A 15,328-nucleotide genomic window follows, 5' to 3' on the forward strand; every position below is an offset into this window, starting at 1 on the left:
ATTGAATATACTGTATTCTTCACCATAGCTTCAAGAATTTCAATTATATTTTCATTAAAACCAAAAAACCCACAAAAACCACCCCAACCAAAAAAAACAAAAACAAAAACCCAACAAACCCACCCACCAACCAAAAAAAACACAAAACCAAAAAAAAACACCCACAAAAACCACACCCTATTTCATTGAATATACTGTATTCTTCACCATAGCTTCAAGAATTTCAATTATATTTTCATTAAATATAACCTGTAATATGTGATATTAAATCTTGAGGCACCTTCCTTTTATCTACTGAGGTCTTCTGTGTTGAAGGAAATGTAAATTTCAGACAGAATTTATTCTTGAATACCCATTTTTCATTTTTCCCCTCTAATAGTCCAGGTACAAAATAAAATGCCAGCTGAGGTGATGATGAGCTGTAGGATCCAAATGAGTGTTTATTTCCTTGATTTTGGAATTGATTTCCCAACTTCATGCATCTGCTTTGAAAGTCTTAGGAGAATATCAACACTCAGGTAAATAATTTCAGTTCTGGAAGAGGTAAAAAGTAATCATTTCCACTCCAAACTATTGGAGATTCTCCCCAATCTCAGGTCAGTCATGGTAGTTCATAGGAAGGCTTAAGAAAATATTCTGATTTTCTGAGCAATGCCTTGGATGTGTTGCAAGACAGTAAAGATGTTCAAACCTTGTAGAGAAGAGGACAAAAATCCTTGGAAAAGGCAAAACTGAATTGTTTATTTTTTGGTTGTTGTTGTTGGTTTTTTGTGGGTTTTTTGGTGGTTTTCTTTTTTTTTTTTTGGTTTTTTGGGGATTTTGTGGTTTGGTTTTTTTAGGGTTTTTTGGTTGTTTTGGGTTTTGTTATGTTTGGTGGTTTTTTTTGTTTTTTTGTTTGATTCCTTTTTGGGTTTTTTTGGTTTTGTTTTTGGGTTTTTTTGGGGTTTTTGTTTGTTATTTTGGTTTTTTTTGTTTTGTTTTGTTTATTTTGTTGGTTTTTTTGTTTTTGTTGTTTGTGGTTTGTAAACACTTAGGTTATTTCTAATTTCCAAAGGTGTAAATGGACACTGCAGAGCTTTTCTGGCTGCACTGTGTCTTTCCATGTTCAACTCACTTCAGAACCATAATGAGGATAAACCACAAACCACCAAAAAAATCAGAAGCAACTAAAAAATAACAGAATAACGATGTTTGCAATCTGCAATAGTGACTCAGAGTCATGGGTGCTCATGGCCAGGAATTGGCAAAACGCTGGGCAGCTGCTCAGAATCTGCAGGAAAGGAAGAGGAGGAACCCAAATTAAAGTGGGAATCTTCTTTTTGTGTCCAGGGGGTTCTTTTAGGGGACACTTTTTCCTTTTTTTCCCTTTTTCTCCCTTTTTTTCCCTTTCTTTTCTCTTCTCTTCTCTTTTCCTTTCCTTTCTCCTTCTTTCCTTTCCTTTCCTTTCCTTTCCTTTCCTTTCCTTTCCTTTCTTCTTTTCTTTTCTTCTTTTCTTTTCTTTTTTTTTCTTTTCTTTTCTTTTTTTCTTTTCTTTTCTTTTCTTTTCTTTTTTTCTTTTTTCTTTTCTTTTTTTTCTTTTCTTTTTTCTTTTTTTTTCTTCTTCTTTTATTTTCTTTTTTTTTTTTTTTAATTTTTTTTTTAAATGGTGTTGCTCACCTAAACACTTCTTACTTTAAAAGCAAATTTTGGGGGAAAAAAAGAATTCCAGTGTGGATTGGCTGAACAGCAATAAGCAGCATGAAGATTTTTGGCACGAAGTAAAGTTAGAGTAAAGAGCTTTTGTTCTTGCTCAGCTCTGTGAGTAATTCCCACTTTATTTGGCTCTTGCTGCATGAAAATCCCTCCTGTGCTGCCAGTGCTGATTAATATTTTCCCATTTTAATTCGGATTGACATGGACAGAAGGCACAAGTGAGAGGGCAATCAGATGTTGACAGCCTGAGGTGATTTGATCATGATTTGATCATGATTTGATCATGATTAATAACAAATCTGCCTTGTTGATAGAGCAAACCAAGCAGCCTCTCCACCATCCCACCCCCTGCATTCTCACCTTCTCTGATATAAAAAATGTGCTTCAGTGAACTTCAGAGCTCTCTAGAAGATCCTTTTTTTGCTTTCTTGCCTCCAAATCTGAGCCAAATTTGGATTGGATTGGATTGGATTGGGATTGGAGGAGCTTCAGTTGTTATCAAATGATTGTGTTTTGAGAGGTTAGTAATTTTTTCCTGTTGGTTATTCTATTGAAACTGGATATTGAGTGGGTGAGTGTAAAATTAATTTCAGAACCTTTGTCCCTTTGCTGTGATGTAATGTATGAGCAACAAAATATAACTCAAAAATATTCATTAATTTTGGTTGTTGATTTAAAAACAAAAGTTTTTTTAAATATAATCAAACATAGCTGTTGTTTTGTTACATTCCTGGAAATGGGAGAGACCATAGTGTGAACACAAACACTGCTCTGAACACACATAAATACATTTTTGCTTATTTTGGCCTTCCTGAAATCCAAAGTTTTCGTTTCAGCATTCAGTGGAAATTGCTGCTGTCAGAGAGGAGAGAGCAGAAAGCAAGAAATGTTATTTATCAAGTATTTTACTTAATTCATAGGCTTCCTGTATATCAAAAAAAAAAAAACTTCCCAGATCTTCCTGCCTCCAAACCTAAGCATCACAATCCCTCAAATCCCCAAAGAGATCACTGAGGAAACCTCTAAGGCTCCTTGTGATTCACACTGTCCTCACAGCCCAAATAATTGTGACTAAAATCTCTCGCAGATCATTTATGAATAAATTTTAAAATTCATTAAAAATAAATTTTAATATTTGTTCCAAAATCTAATAATTGCAACTCAAACCTCTTACAACCTCAGTGTTTCTCGAGCTCTTTGTGGAGACAAAAATGATGAATTTTCCTTTATAAAATAAAACGTTGAGCAGTTGAATAGACAGCAAAGGTGCTCCTAGCTGCCACTTCAGAGGGAGGTGACAGACAGGATGTGTTTTATGCTCAGAGGATCAACTCGAGGTCACTTTGGCACTTCTCCAGTGCAGCTGATCTGTGCTGAGTCAGATGGACTGTTTAGATCCATTTTTAGCATCACTGCTGATAAATCACCAGTGTAGATGTCTTTGCTGTGACAAATTCATATCTCAAATTTGAGTGGGGTGGATTTCTTCTGAGCTGGGGAGAGGATGGATTTTGGAGTTGGTTGGTTTGGATCGGGAGCTGGAAGACTTTTTTGAGTATTTTTGAGCTGGAAATATTTTTTGGGGGTTTTCTGTCTTCATTTTGTAGCTTCCAGGTGGGAATGTCATAACTTAGTAAAGTTATAGAATATAAATAAATAATAATAAATATTAATCAAGTTACTTGTTATGGAATAGAGGGACTGATTAATAGCTGAATCTCAAACCTGTTAGACTGCAGATTTTCCTCTATTGTGTCCCATGATAGTCCAGGATTGCCTTAAAATCAGATATTAGGTTGCAATTTACTGAATGGAAGTGGAATCTATTTTTTGTGGAATTTACTTTTTGTAGAATTTATTTTAATAGAATTGATTTGTTGTATTTACAACGGAAATAGAATATTTTAAGAGACAAAAAAATTTTAAAAAATAAAATAAAAATCCCTTAATTATCAGTCATAAAAAGCTCAATGGAAGTTTAAATAAAACAACATGAGTTTAGATAAATGGCAGTGTAATTCCTGATAAAATGCCACTGAATTCCAGGTAATTGCAGCCCAGCTGAGTGAGTGCTCTTTGCAGGCTGTCAGGTGTTTTCCTGCTGATGACTCCAATCTCTCCTAATGGTTACAGAGCTGAAGTCAAAGGTAACTCTGCAGAGTGAAAAATCACAATTTTTCTTCCATTAATTTCTGTTCAGATATCATCACTTCCCTTCCATAAGCTGAAATTTCAGGGAGAAATAGTGTGAAAATTTAATGTTTCTGCTGGTAAAGCTGCAGGAGGTTGTTAGAAGTAATATAACTAAAATGAACATTATAATTCATACTGAGCTTCCAAATTACAGCTTCAGGGCTTGGAGGAAAGGGTCAGAAGGGTTTCTGGGGGAGATGGTGGGCAGCATTAGACATGATATTTAAACTTCATTTTTTTTAATGGGAAAGCTGAGGATCTTAGCCCTGCTGGTAGTTAGGAGAAAATGAGAGAATGGTGGATTTGCTCTGGCAGCATCAGATGGGTTTTACTGAGGAACCACTAAAAAGTTCTGTATTTTTCTGTCTTTGAAAGGTGAGTATTTGGCTCTCTAGAAAGCATCATCCACACTTGATGCTGGGGGATGTTATCTTAAGAGATTTTTTTTTAATTGAGTCATGCTGGAAAACATAAAATCTTTTTATTCTTCCTGCAAATTCTCTGGTACCATTTCAATAACAGAACAGTCAGTGCAGAAAAAATTCAGGAATTCTGGCAGTCATGGCTTGCTGGTTTCTGTGCTGAATTTTACAAACATGCAGCAGGAGAAGGGTTGGAGTTGGGTATAAAGACCAGGAGATGAGGAGCAAAAATGATAGACCACAAAATTCAAATTATTAGACTGTCTTGTTTACAAGTTTCCTACTACAGGAAAACAATCATTTACCAGACAGTTTGTCACTGTGAAAAGAACAGCGAGGCTACAGGTGGAACCAACTTACAGAAATCCTTTCTCTGAATTTATTCATGTGTTTCCAGCTCCTCAAAAACCAAAATACAAACTAAATGCTCTTCCACAGTGAGTGACACACTCTGCACTGCCTGAGCTGCTCACCCTCTCCTTAAGAACTGAGACTTCCTAAAAAGCCCTAAAAATGAGAATTAGCCTTTGCCTTCCAGAATGTGGACTAGAAAACTCACTTGGTGGCACCAAGCGGATCCTGACGCGTCAGCATTTTTATTTTCTTTTTAAAGAAACATTTTCAAAGAGGCATTTCCTCTGCCCCAGGTGCCCACTCACACAATCTGCTGCTGCTCTGTGTTGAAATGCCTCTGGTTGCTTATTTCCTGAGCCATGTCACTGAGTTATGAAATTCAGGACTTCCTTTTTCATAGAATGAGGTTGATAATTCTCACTCTGTGTCCAGTGGAAGGACTGCCTCCTGGACAAAAATAGGATTTCTTGCACAAAATCACTGGAATGTAAGGATTTCTGCTTGTGGTTCTGAAATTCCTATATAAGGCATGGGTAGCTGTAAGTAGATGACTTTTTTTGGTGGGGATTTTTTGTTTGTTTGGGGTTTTTTTTGGTTGTTTTTTGTTGGTTGGTGTTGGGGTTTATTGTTCGTTTTTTCTATTTTTGGTGGGTTTTTTTTCTTTAATAGTTTACTGCTTTTGAAGTAATTCTATGTCCTCCAGCAGAGCCTCAGAAATATTTGAAAATCAAGATATATATATCATATTTCTTGATCAAAATCAAGCTGTTTTTCCCCATCCTGGCCTGGAGCTGATATACCTATCTGATATACTGATATATATCTGATATACTGATATAAAGAGCTGATATAACTCTTTGAATGAGTTAGGAATCAACAGGAGGTCACCAACTCCTCCAGCAGTCTGTGACCAAACTTTTCTATGCAGGAGTGAATTCTAGATCTAGTTTTTGGGCTGATATCCAAAAGAAAGGCTGTTTTTTGCTGTTTTTGAGGACCAATCCATCTGCCAGCAGATGCAGCTGCACTAAACTGAATTTTCATGGCTTGGAGCAGCAGCAGCACAAGGATGTGTTGATCCAAGGCTGTTTCCCCCAAAAAGAGAAAGAGAGCCTTCTGACCTTCCCCACTGCACGCCACGGGCTCCTCTGCGAATTTGAACTTATTTCTGGTACTTTCCTGGCCTTTCCTTCCTAATTTTCTGTCACATGAGGGCTGAGAAGAGGGATGATCTTTGAAATGAGGGATGGGAGGCAAGGGGTGAGTGTGACCATCAGTGCCTTGCAGTGCATTGCCAAAGGATTTTGTTTGCCTGAAAGTGAAATTTATGGAAAACTTTTATTTACCAGAGTGCTTTTTAAGTAGATAAACAGGTATTTATAGATATATTTATATATTTATAAATATATATATAATATATAAAAATATATATAATATATTTATTATATTATATAATATATTTATATATTTATTATATATATTATAAATATATATTTATATAACGTATTATAAATATATATTTATAATATATATTATAGATATTTATTTATATAATGTGTTATAAATACATATTTATATAATAAATATATTTACATATTTATATATTTATATTATATATATATTTATATATATATATATATTATTTATTTATTAAAATAGATATCAAAATAGAAAATATGTCCTAGCTGTTTAGGGTGTAAGTACAGGCAGACTGGGTGAAAAGTATTTCACTCTAGTGAAATTTTAAGAATTTTTTTCCTCATTCTTTGCCACTAACAAGTTATCCACCTACAGTGAGCCTGAGGCTGCTGATGTAATATTTAGCACTCAAATATTAGCTCAAATATTAGCTCCTGCTGTACCTCAGATCACCTCTGCAAAGCCTAAACTTCAACTTCTGGAGTTGTAATAATATTTTTTCTTTCCAAGTTTGATTGATGAAGGGTGAGAGCATCCTGTGTCTGCATGGAGGGACAAATACAGTGAATATCCATAGTGTGAGTTAGTTCATTATGGTGGCATTTCTTTCTCTACATTTCCTCATTTTCCTGCTGGTTTTGGCCTTTACTGTAGGATTCTTTACAGAGGAGGGAATGCCCAGGCTGTTCTTCTCCCAGAATTACAATTTCTCTCTTTGTTCTGCCAGTTCTGTCCTGCAGCTCCGACAGGAATTGTTCAGAAACCCAAAGAGCCAGGAAAACCCCAAGGCTGCAGTTCCACCCTGTGCTGCTGGGCTGTCTGCTCTCCCCACTGGGAACTGAGCTAAAGAAAAAGCCCAGAGCAGAACCCCTGTGTGGCTAGCACAGGTCTTTCCCATGAGAATCTTTTCCTGTGTTTTATAAACAAAGATAAAGTTTGGATGTTATTAAAAACAGTGTCTCGAGATTTGGACAGTTCAGGCCTGGCCAGTCAGGCCTAGGGGGAGGTTTCTGACTGACCAATCTGGGTGACCTCTGAAAAGTCTATATAGGTTGGAATCAAAATAATAAAGCTCTTTTTTCTTGCCACGCTGAGAATCCAGGTCTTTTCTCTGCTAGCTGCTCAACAGTGACATCCCAGGGGTTGGGATCTCCCCAGAGCTGGATTTGCTCTCACCCTGCTCAGAAGCACATCCAGGAGCTGTGTGTGACCTCTGAGAGCCTCGTGAGCTCAGCTCTGCCTGGTTTAGCTGGCAGAGGCTGGATGGCAGAGCTGGATGATGCTGATTTTCCATGGAAACACCCTGAGAGGTTGAAGCAATGATCAGCAGGGCTGGTGGCTGCTGTGCCTTATTGCTGGAGATTCCAAACAGTTAACTGAATTGATCCACAAATTGAGTTTTCAGCTGAAATCCTCTCTGGTTTAGCCACACCTCTTCCCTTTCTTAATTTTTTAAAATTTTTTTTTAAATTTTTTTTAATGCATTGGTGTGACAGCTTATTCTGCTGCTGTGATGCAAACCCCTTGATGTTGGATTTCCATTTCTCTCTGCTCATGCCCAACTTCCCAAACCAGCTCCAGCCCTTCCCCTTCTGGGGAATTGCCACCAGTTTGAGTATTCTCATGCCTTAGATGAGATTTTCTGTGCACTTCACTTTGTTGTTGATTTAAAAATATTCCAGTGTTCGCAGTGAAAAAATTCTGTTATTAGCTGTGTGTTTATTATCAGCAGTTTCCAAGAGGATTTTTTGGTTTTTTGCTAGAGGAAGTGGCTCAAATCTAGAGCCTTTGGATGGGTGGATTTCTTTTGAAATTAGATTTTACATGATTTTCTTTCCATAACGCTTGAAAAATTATATTTATCAATGGGCCTGGATAACTCTAGATGTGCTTTAGTGTTGGCTTTAGGGAGAAACAATGTCTTTGTTGCAGGCATTACAAACTTGGAGGCATTATTGATACAGCTCAGTGCAGAGGTGCCATAAACTGCTTGGAAGCTAAATTCTAATTTAATTCTAAATTCTAATTTAATTCTAAATTCTAATCCAGAATTCTAAAACTAATTCTGGTTTATGGAACATGTTTCAGTGTATTGGGCTGGTGCTGTGCCTGATCTGAAAATAACCATCTTTGGAGACATAACAGTAAAATATTGCTTTTTTATATTTCAATAAGGCTTTCATTTTCATAACTTCAGAGTTATTCTGGAGAGCTGCCCATGAAGGGAGGATAATTTTCAGGCTTGTGCACCAAATTAGTCACCAAGGTGGGAAGAGAGAGTGGAAGTGTGGAAACCTTGGCCCTCCTGTGCTTCCTAAATCTTGGGATTTTGGAAAAATGAGAGGAAATTCTGCTGTGTTAACACCTGAGCTCCATGATCTTGGAGGTCTTTTCCAGCCTAAACTATTCTGTTTCTATTGAAGTCGATTTCTCTTTAGGAACAAAGGTGATGCTACAGCAGAGCAGATCAATGTTCTGTTTTATTTTGGCAGTAAATATTGCAACTGGCAGGAATTACAAGCCTGTTTTAGCAGAACTCTTAAAAATTATATGCCAAATGGGCAACAACTCAAACCCATGCATGTGTGAGACCTGAAATGTCACTTAGAATCTGTGGTTGGTTTTAGTTAAAACATTTTAAATCTGATGCAGACACTGCAGACTAACTGCTGTCTGTATGCCTCATTCTAATTCGAATTTACATGTTTTGGGTGAATTGATGTTTAGGTGCTCATCACCAAAAAGAGATTTCAAATCATCCTTATCTGATTTGAAAAACACACATTTCCAAAGGCTGGTTTGAGTTCTCATCAGCCTGGATGAAATGCCAGATTCTGGGTCCATCAGGTGGCAGCTGGGGCTGGAAAAGCACATGGTGTGGTTGTTGTGAAAGACAATCCTTTCAAGGGAATCAATTCAGGATGCCAACATGTCCTCTATTTTCCATTCATATCTTCCAGCTAAAACCAGTTTATTCCTAAATTTCTGTCTGTCTCAGACTGAGCCAATCAAGAAAGGGAGATAGCTAAATTTTCTTTTCCTTGTCCATCTCTCCCCAAAATAATTTTGGACGCTCTGTTTTCCTCTGTTCCTTTCAAGCAGTTTGAATAAAACTTTTGCCGTATGGGCAGAGGACACTTTTTTAGTGTTTTAGATACTTTTGAATGCTTTTTAATAGTGTTTTAGATACTTTTTTAGTGTTTTAGACACTTTTTAATGCTTTTTAATAGAGTTTTAAATACTTTTTAATGCTCATTATAAGTTACTCATTGCTTGAGTCAAAGATTGCAGTGTCCCATTGCCCCTTCCTTTGTGATCACACAAATATGCTTCTCCATGTAGTTTCTTATTTTTTTCCCCATTGTATCTGTGTAAAACCAGACCAAAAAATTACAGAATTTCCAAGCAAGGAGCTGAAATGGATTCTGACTGCTGTTGCCCTTCGTTCTGCTAGCAATCCTCCCATAATGAGTACAGCTAGTTCTTGCTCAGGAACAGATGGTCTCAGGGTTTTTCTGGCGTGTGGAACAGGTTTGCCAATAGCAAGATTGCTTATAATATTTCAGTAAACAAGATAATTTTTGAGTACGAAGTTAGAATTAGCATAAATCTAGAAAATTTTTCTGTAGAAGGTGGCTCTGTCATGATGGGAAAAGAGACTGAAGCTGGACTTGAATCCCTATAATTTTGGAGTCAATTTCCTCAGAATTGTAATTACTCCAGAATGATACATTTATAAAAAAATGATACATTTTTTTCCCCCCAGAAATGTATAAAAACCTATTTGTATGTCAAAACTGATTTCTGAGCCATGGTCTTTATTTTTCAGAGGCAAAAAGGAAGTGCTCCTGGTGTCTTCCATGATTCTTTAATGCTGTGAAGTTTTTATTATTAACGATTGGCAAGTTAAATAGGATATTGGCTTTCTTTCCTTGCTTTATTTTAGTGCTGCTGCTGATGGATAATTAGGTTTGGTGTTCATAGAAGCTTCATTGGGCTCGCTGTGAAACAAAATAAACCTCCTTGTGCACTGAGGATGAGGAAAACTGAAAATTTGGGTGGGAGGAGATGGAAAATCATAGAGCTCCATGCCCGAAACCACTTGGAGAGATGATTTTTTTTGGTGGTGGTTCCAGCTCAGGGTTTTTCAGTCTTTTAAAGGAATTAAAGCTGTTCTGCAGGACCAGCTAGAAGGTTCAAGGTGCCATTAAGGCAGACAGGAAACCATTTGCCCTTCCTCAAAAGAATAGTTTGCTAAGAATTATTTTTGCTAACTATGATTTCCATGGCACTGCCGTCCTCAAATCTTAAAGCCACCACCTCAATTAAAAATTACCCAATACAAAAACAAATTTAGCACCGACCTTGCAAAAAGCTCACTCCTCTCAGCTAGAAACCACCAGCAGTTTTGCTAAAATCCTTTCATGTGCATGCAGGAACCTGAGGTCCAAATTTGGCTAAGCTTTAAGTCAAATCACCCACAATTTTTTTTTTTTTTTGGTTTTTTTGTGAGATGTCATTAGTCATAAGCGCTGGGTGGTTTGGACAGTGAGGCAGAGAAAGTTTGAGTGAGTCAAGACTATTATACATTCACTGTTCCAAACCTTAAATATTTCAAAATCGTGCAACTCATGGGTGTTTAAAGCCTCAAAATGTCCTTTCATTTTGCAGAGGAGATCATTAGGGGCTGGATGTGAAAATCCACTGCCCTCCTCCCCGCTGCCATCACCAGTGGGAATTCTCTGAGCTGCTGCTCACCTCATCCCTGCAGGTGTGGAGCTGTGCACAGCCTGGCCCTGGGCGAGCTGAGCTTTCGGTCACACCTTTGAAACGACAAAAAAAAAAAAAGGTTTTTCCAGACACGCCTCCCCTGGCAGTGCAGCAGAGCCACAGAGCAGCTCTGCCTGCTGCTGAATCAGCATCCATCCCGGAGGATGCACAGCAAACCAACCTGGCAGGGACCAAACCAGGGTCTGGGCAGCTCTGCTTGAGCAATAGGTTAGAGGGGAGCAATTTCAAAGTCCGGGAGAGAAGAGATCAGGCAGCAATCGCTTCCCACCGTGCCGGGCTGAAATCAAACCCTGATTTCAGATTTCAGGGCGAATAATAAGCCTGAAAATCATTCTGCTGGGGGAAAAACAGATCCTGGCTAATCCGGGAGGTTAAACAGAACTCCCGCTTGGCTTCAGGGGGTGATTTACCCCTTTTTCCCCTGCAGAAGGTGGGAACAGGCAGTGCCAAGGTTGAACCTGTCCCGGCTTTTGTTCAGGTGGCTAAGGCAAGGCAAACCCGGATACCCCCAGAGCATCCTCCGCGCTCGGAGCCGCACAAAGAGCTCCCCTTGCCGCTGTCCCCGCGGGTCCCCCAGTGCCACCAGCAGCCGGGGAGGACTGGTTACCATGGCTGCTGCCATCTGTTCGCTCCCTGCTGGAATGTGATTATTGCCGGGAGCCGCAAAAAGCGAGGAGCGTGCGCTGCCGGCAATTACCCGCAATGGAGCGCGTTAATGGCAGGCTGGAATTAGCCGGCTGGAGGAGAGCATAAAAAGGATTTTACCCTTTTTTTGGTGCTTTCTGGCCGGGAGGAGAGAGCTTTTCGCAAGGTGGGTGCCGCAATGGATATTTGGAGGTGGGTGATTTTGTTAATTGAGGCTTTAAGGTTTGAGGGTGGCAGAGCCACGGGAATAATGCTTATTGTTGGGAGGGTGTGGGGGGATCGCGCTTGGAGGATCTTTGTTTGTCTGCTGCGGTTCGAGCAGTTTAATCGGGGCTGGTTGGAGTAGTAAGTCAGAACAATAACCGGCCGGACTGACACAAATGGAGCAATTCGTGTCTCTGGTCTTTATGAAATGCTGCTCGCTGCCAGAGCTGGTTGATTTACATCTCTTTTCACGCTGATTGCTTTTGGTCTGAGTGGTTTCTTCTCGGTTGGTTTTCCTACCGGCTTGGAGGGTGAGAAGAGGTGGAAATGTGCAAGCAGAGCTGGGGATACAGTGGATATTTGGGGTGTTTTCTGCTCAGAGGAAGCAGCGGGAGGCAGGCAGAATGCAGGAGCAGGTTTTCCAGTCCTCGCTCCCACCCTCTGTCCCTCTCTAACTCACCAACTGACCAAACATTTTGGGCTATTCCTCCTCCGGGGCTTAATTGTATAGAGACTTGAGTTTTCAGGTTTTTCTGCAAATATTGTGACTGTTTTGACGGCAGGATTTAATTTAGAGGGGAAAATAAAATTAGAAGTGTATCCTTGTAAGGTTTTTGTGCCCTATTAGAGACTTTTTTGCTGTGTTGTAGGAGCTAGAAGTACTATTTTTTTTCATAATGGTGAACATTTTACTGTAGTTCACATTGCTGACTTAAACGAGGGACATTAAAATTTTGCACCCCAAAAATGCAAAATGTTGCTTCAGCAGATGTTTTTTAGTCCCACAGAGGCTTTCCCTTTTCAAACACTGCATCCCTCCTGCCAGAACTGCCATTTTTATTTGGTGCAGGGGAGAACACCATAGAGGCTTTTAATTAAAACTGTGTCAGTGCTAATTCAACTGATCTCCCCTCTGAAAATGTCACTGCTGGAGAGTCTGCCTGGAAAGTTCCTGACGGAGTTAATAAGTCACGATTGCAACATATTTGACTAAGATCAATTTTTAACCTACGAGATGCTTTTCAAGTCTCGGTGCCCAACAAAAGTGTGTGTGTGGGAGGCTGAGAGGGTTTTTATTTCTTTGGGTGCTTTAACTGTTTGTGGTGAATGAGCTTTTTCTCGTGCTTGTGGGAGGCTGCTGAGTGTGCCTCAAGTCTTTTCACACACTGTGTAACACTCAGGTTGGTGAGGCGTTTTTAACAGAAGCTGCACTGACTTGTAATTAAAAAAAAAAATTAAAAAATTCCCTTCCCTCCCCATGATTTAAATATTTCATTGCCTTTATGCCAAACTTGCTCTTCAAGGGCTGCAGTGGACTTGTCCACACGTGCAGCTGGCAGTAATTGCATTGTTGGGAGGAAAGGAGCAGCTTGGCTTTTGTGCTCGGGGAGAGAGATTAGACTTTCACCCTTCAGATGTGCTGCTGGACCTGCCTGGAGTGAAGGGCAGCCCTGCCGGGGCTGTGCTGCTCTGGGATGTGTTTGTTCCGAGCGAGGAGCTGCTCCTGCAGGATTCTCTGTCATTGTCGTGTGAATTGCTGTCTCCTTGGCAAGGCTTCACAGCCAGCAGCGATCCTGGGCAGCAAGGTAATGGCTCCGTGCCTTCCTGGAGGGGATTTTGTGTCCTTTCTGGAGGTGATTTTGTGTCCTTTCTGGAGGTGATTTTGTGTCCTTTCTGGAGGTGATTTTGTGTCCTTTCTGGAGGTGATTTTGTGCCTTTCTGGAGGTGATTTTGTGTCCTTTCTGGAGGTGATTTTGTGCTCTTTCTGGAGGTGATTTTGTGTCCCTTCTGGAGGTGACTTTATGCCCCTTCTGGAGGTGATTTTGTGCTCTTTCTGGAGGTGATTTTGTGCCCTTTCTGGAGGTGATTTTGTGCCCTCGCTGGAGGGCATTTTGTGCCCTTCCTGGAGGTGATTTAGTGTCCTCTCTAGAGGTGATTTTTTTGCCCTTTCTGGAGGTGATTTTGTGTCCCTTCTGGAGGTGATTTTGTGTCCCTTCTGGAGGTGATTTTGTGCTCTTCCAGGAGGTGATTTTGTGTCCCTTCTGGAGGTGATTTTGTGTCCCTTCTGGAGGTGATTTTGTGCCCTTCCTGGAGGTGATTTTGTGCCCTTTCTGGAGCTGATTGCTCTGATTGCTCACTGGGGCTCTGCTAGGTCTGATTTTCCACTGCCTCTGCTCAACCTGTGCCAAGGATAAACAGGGACTTTGCATTCTGCACTCCACAGCTCTCACATTCTCTGGTGAGCACCATGGAAATGCCCAAGCAGCCTTGAGCTAACAGTGTTTTATATTTCTGTCTTGATTGGTCTGTATGAGTCTGTTGGATGCTGTCTGCCTGATACTTTTTTTTATTATTAAATTTAGTGTTAGGTCACTGGGTCAGTGTTGATTTGGGGATGCAGGATTTAAAGGCTAGACACTGTTTAATCCATTTGAGCATCTGGCCTTTCATAGCAGACATCCCATTTCCATTTAACAGAGGAGCTGTTAAATGTCTGTTGGAAACTAATGATTTTTATTTTCAGACCTTTTTTTTTTAATCTTTGGTGGATTATTACAAGTGGATGTTTATGCTTAATGCAAACAATTGATTGTCAGTGTAATCTGCTACATGATCTGTTGAAGGAGATTTATTCTAAAATATGGGCTTTGGGGGCCAGAAGAGAGGATGGGTGATACTGAGCAGTGATTTGGTTTGGGTTATTTTAAGAGGGTAAGCTAAACTTAGGTGCATTATCTCACGAAAAAAAGGCATTTTGAATGAACTCCCAACTAAACAGTGCCTAGAAATCCAAGCTAGTAGATAATGGGCTCATAATAATCTTGTTTAAAATGTCTGTACTCACTGAGCTTCCAGTAAACTTGTCACTAAATGGTAAAACCCTGAGTCAATATATAGGAAACTGGCTTGAGCACAAACCATCACAATTGTTTCCTTCAAACAGACAAGTCTTTCTGCTTTTCACTCGACACATGACTGTGGAATGCTGTTTGACATGACTTGGATTTATTTATACATTGTGTTTGGGCTGCTGCTTGCTGCATTCATGCTTCGTTTTCAATGCACTTCTTTTCTCCCTGCTGTTTACTCGTGTCCAGAAAATTTAAAAATAAAAACCCAAAAAATCCCAGGCTCCTCACTGTCTCCTCCCAGCAGCGTGGCTGTTTCAAGGTTAAAGCCTGCAGCTCCCTGTGAAAGGACAGCTGTTTTGGAAAGTCCTGGTGCTGTTTACAAACTGTTCCCTCTGCAGCTCCCGGGGAATGATGAAGTTCTGCAGGCTCTGGATGTGGGAGGATAAAGCTGCTGACAGAGGCACTGCTGCTCCTGGGCTGCTTGCTGGGCCTCAGTCATGGCCAGTTCCTGGTGCCTTTTATGCTCTGGATGGGTGGGGAGAAAATGCAGGCACTCACCCTTTCCTTTCCTTTCCTTTCCTTTCCTTTCCTTTCCTTTCCTTTCCTTTCCTTTCCTTTCCTTTCCTTTCCTTTCCTTTCCTTTCCTTTCCTTTCCTCTCCTCTCCTCTCCTCTCCTCTCCTCTCCTCTCCTCTCCTCTCCTCTCCTCTCCTCTCCTCTCCTCTCCTCTCCTCTCCTCTCCTCTCCTCTCCTCTCCT

At 40.0% G+C, this 15,328-nt stretch overlaps 1 protein-coding gene across 5 annotated transcripts in view; it reads left to right on the top strand.

Annotated features, from left to right (window-relative positions):
* The window catches only part of FGD4 (FYVE, RhoGEF and PH domain containing 4), an 86,089-nt gene that overhangs the window by 17,996 nt on the left and 52,765 nt on the right, over nt 1-15,328 (top strand). The window contains exon 1 of one of the 5 annotated variants that reach the window (XM_085049488.1): nt 5,150-5,200. The exons of 3 other annotated variants lie outside the window; for them this stretch is intronic. In XM_085049488.1, the coding sequence (XP_084905614.1) occupies nt 5,191-5,200 (10 nt within the window). In that variant the 5' untranslated portion in view covers nt 5,150-5,190. Of the gene's footprint in view, nt 1-5,149; nt 5,201-10,994; nt 11,683-15,328 lie in introns of those variants that run through there. One more of the 5 variants, XM_085049489.1, reaches the window with a different exon arrangement.

Source organism: Lichenostomus cassidix, chromosome 1Ab, assembly GCF_008360975.1.
Source record: "Lichenostomus cassidix isolate B80296 chromosome 1Ab, HeHo_3.0, whole genome shotgun sequence".
NCBI classification, from domain to species: Eukaryota; Metazoa; Chordata; class Aves; order Passeriformes; family Meliphagidae; genus Lichenostomus; species Lichenostomus cassidix.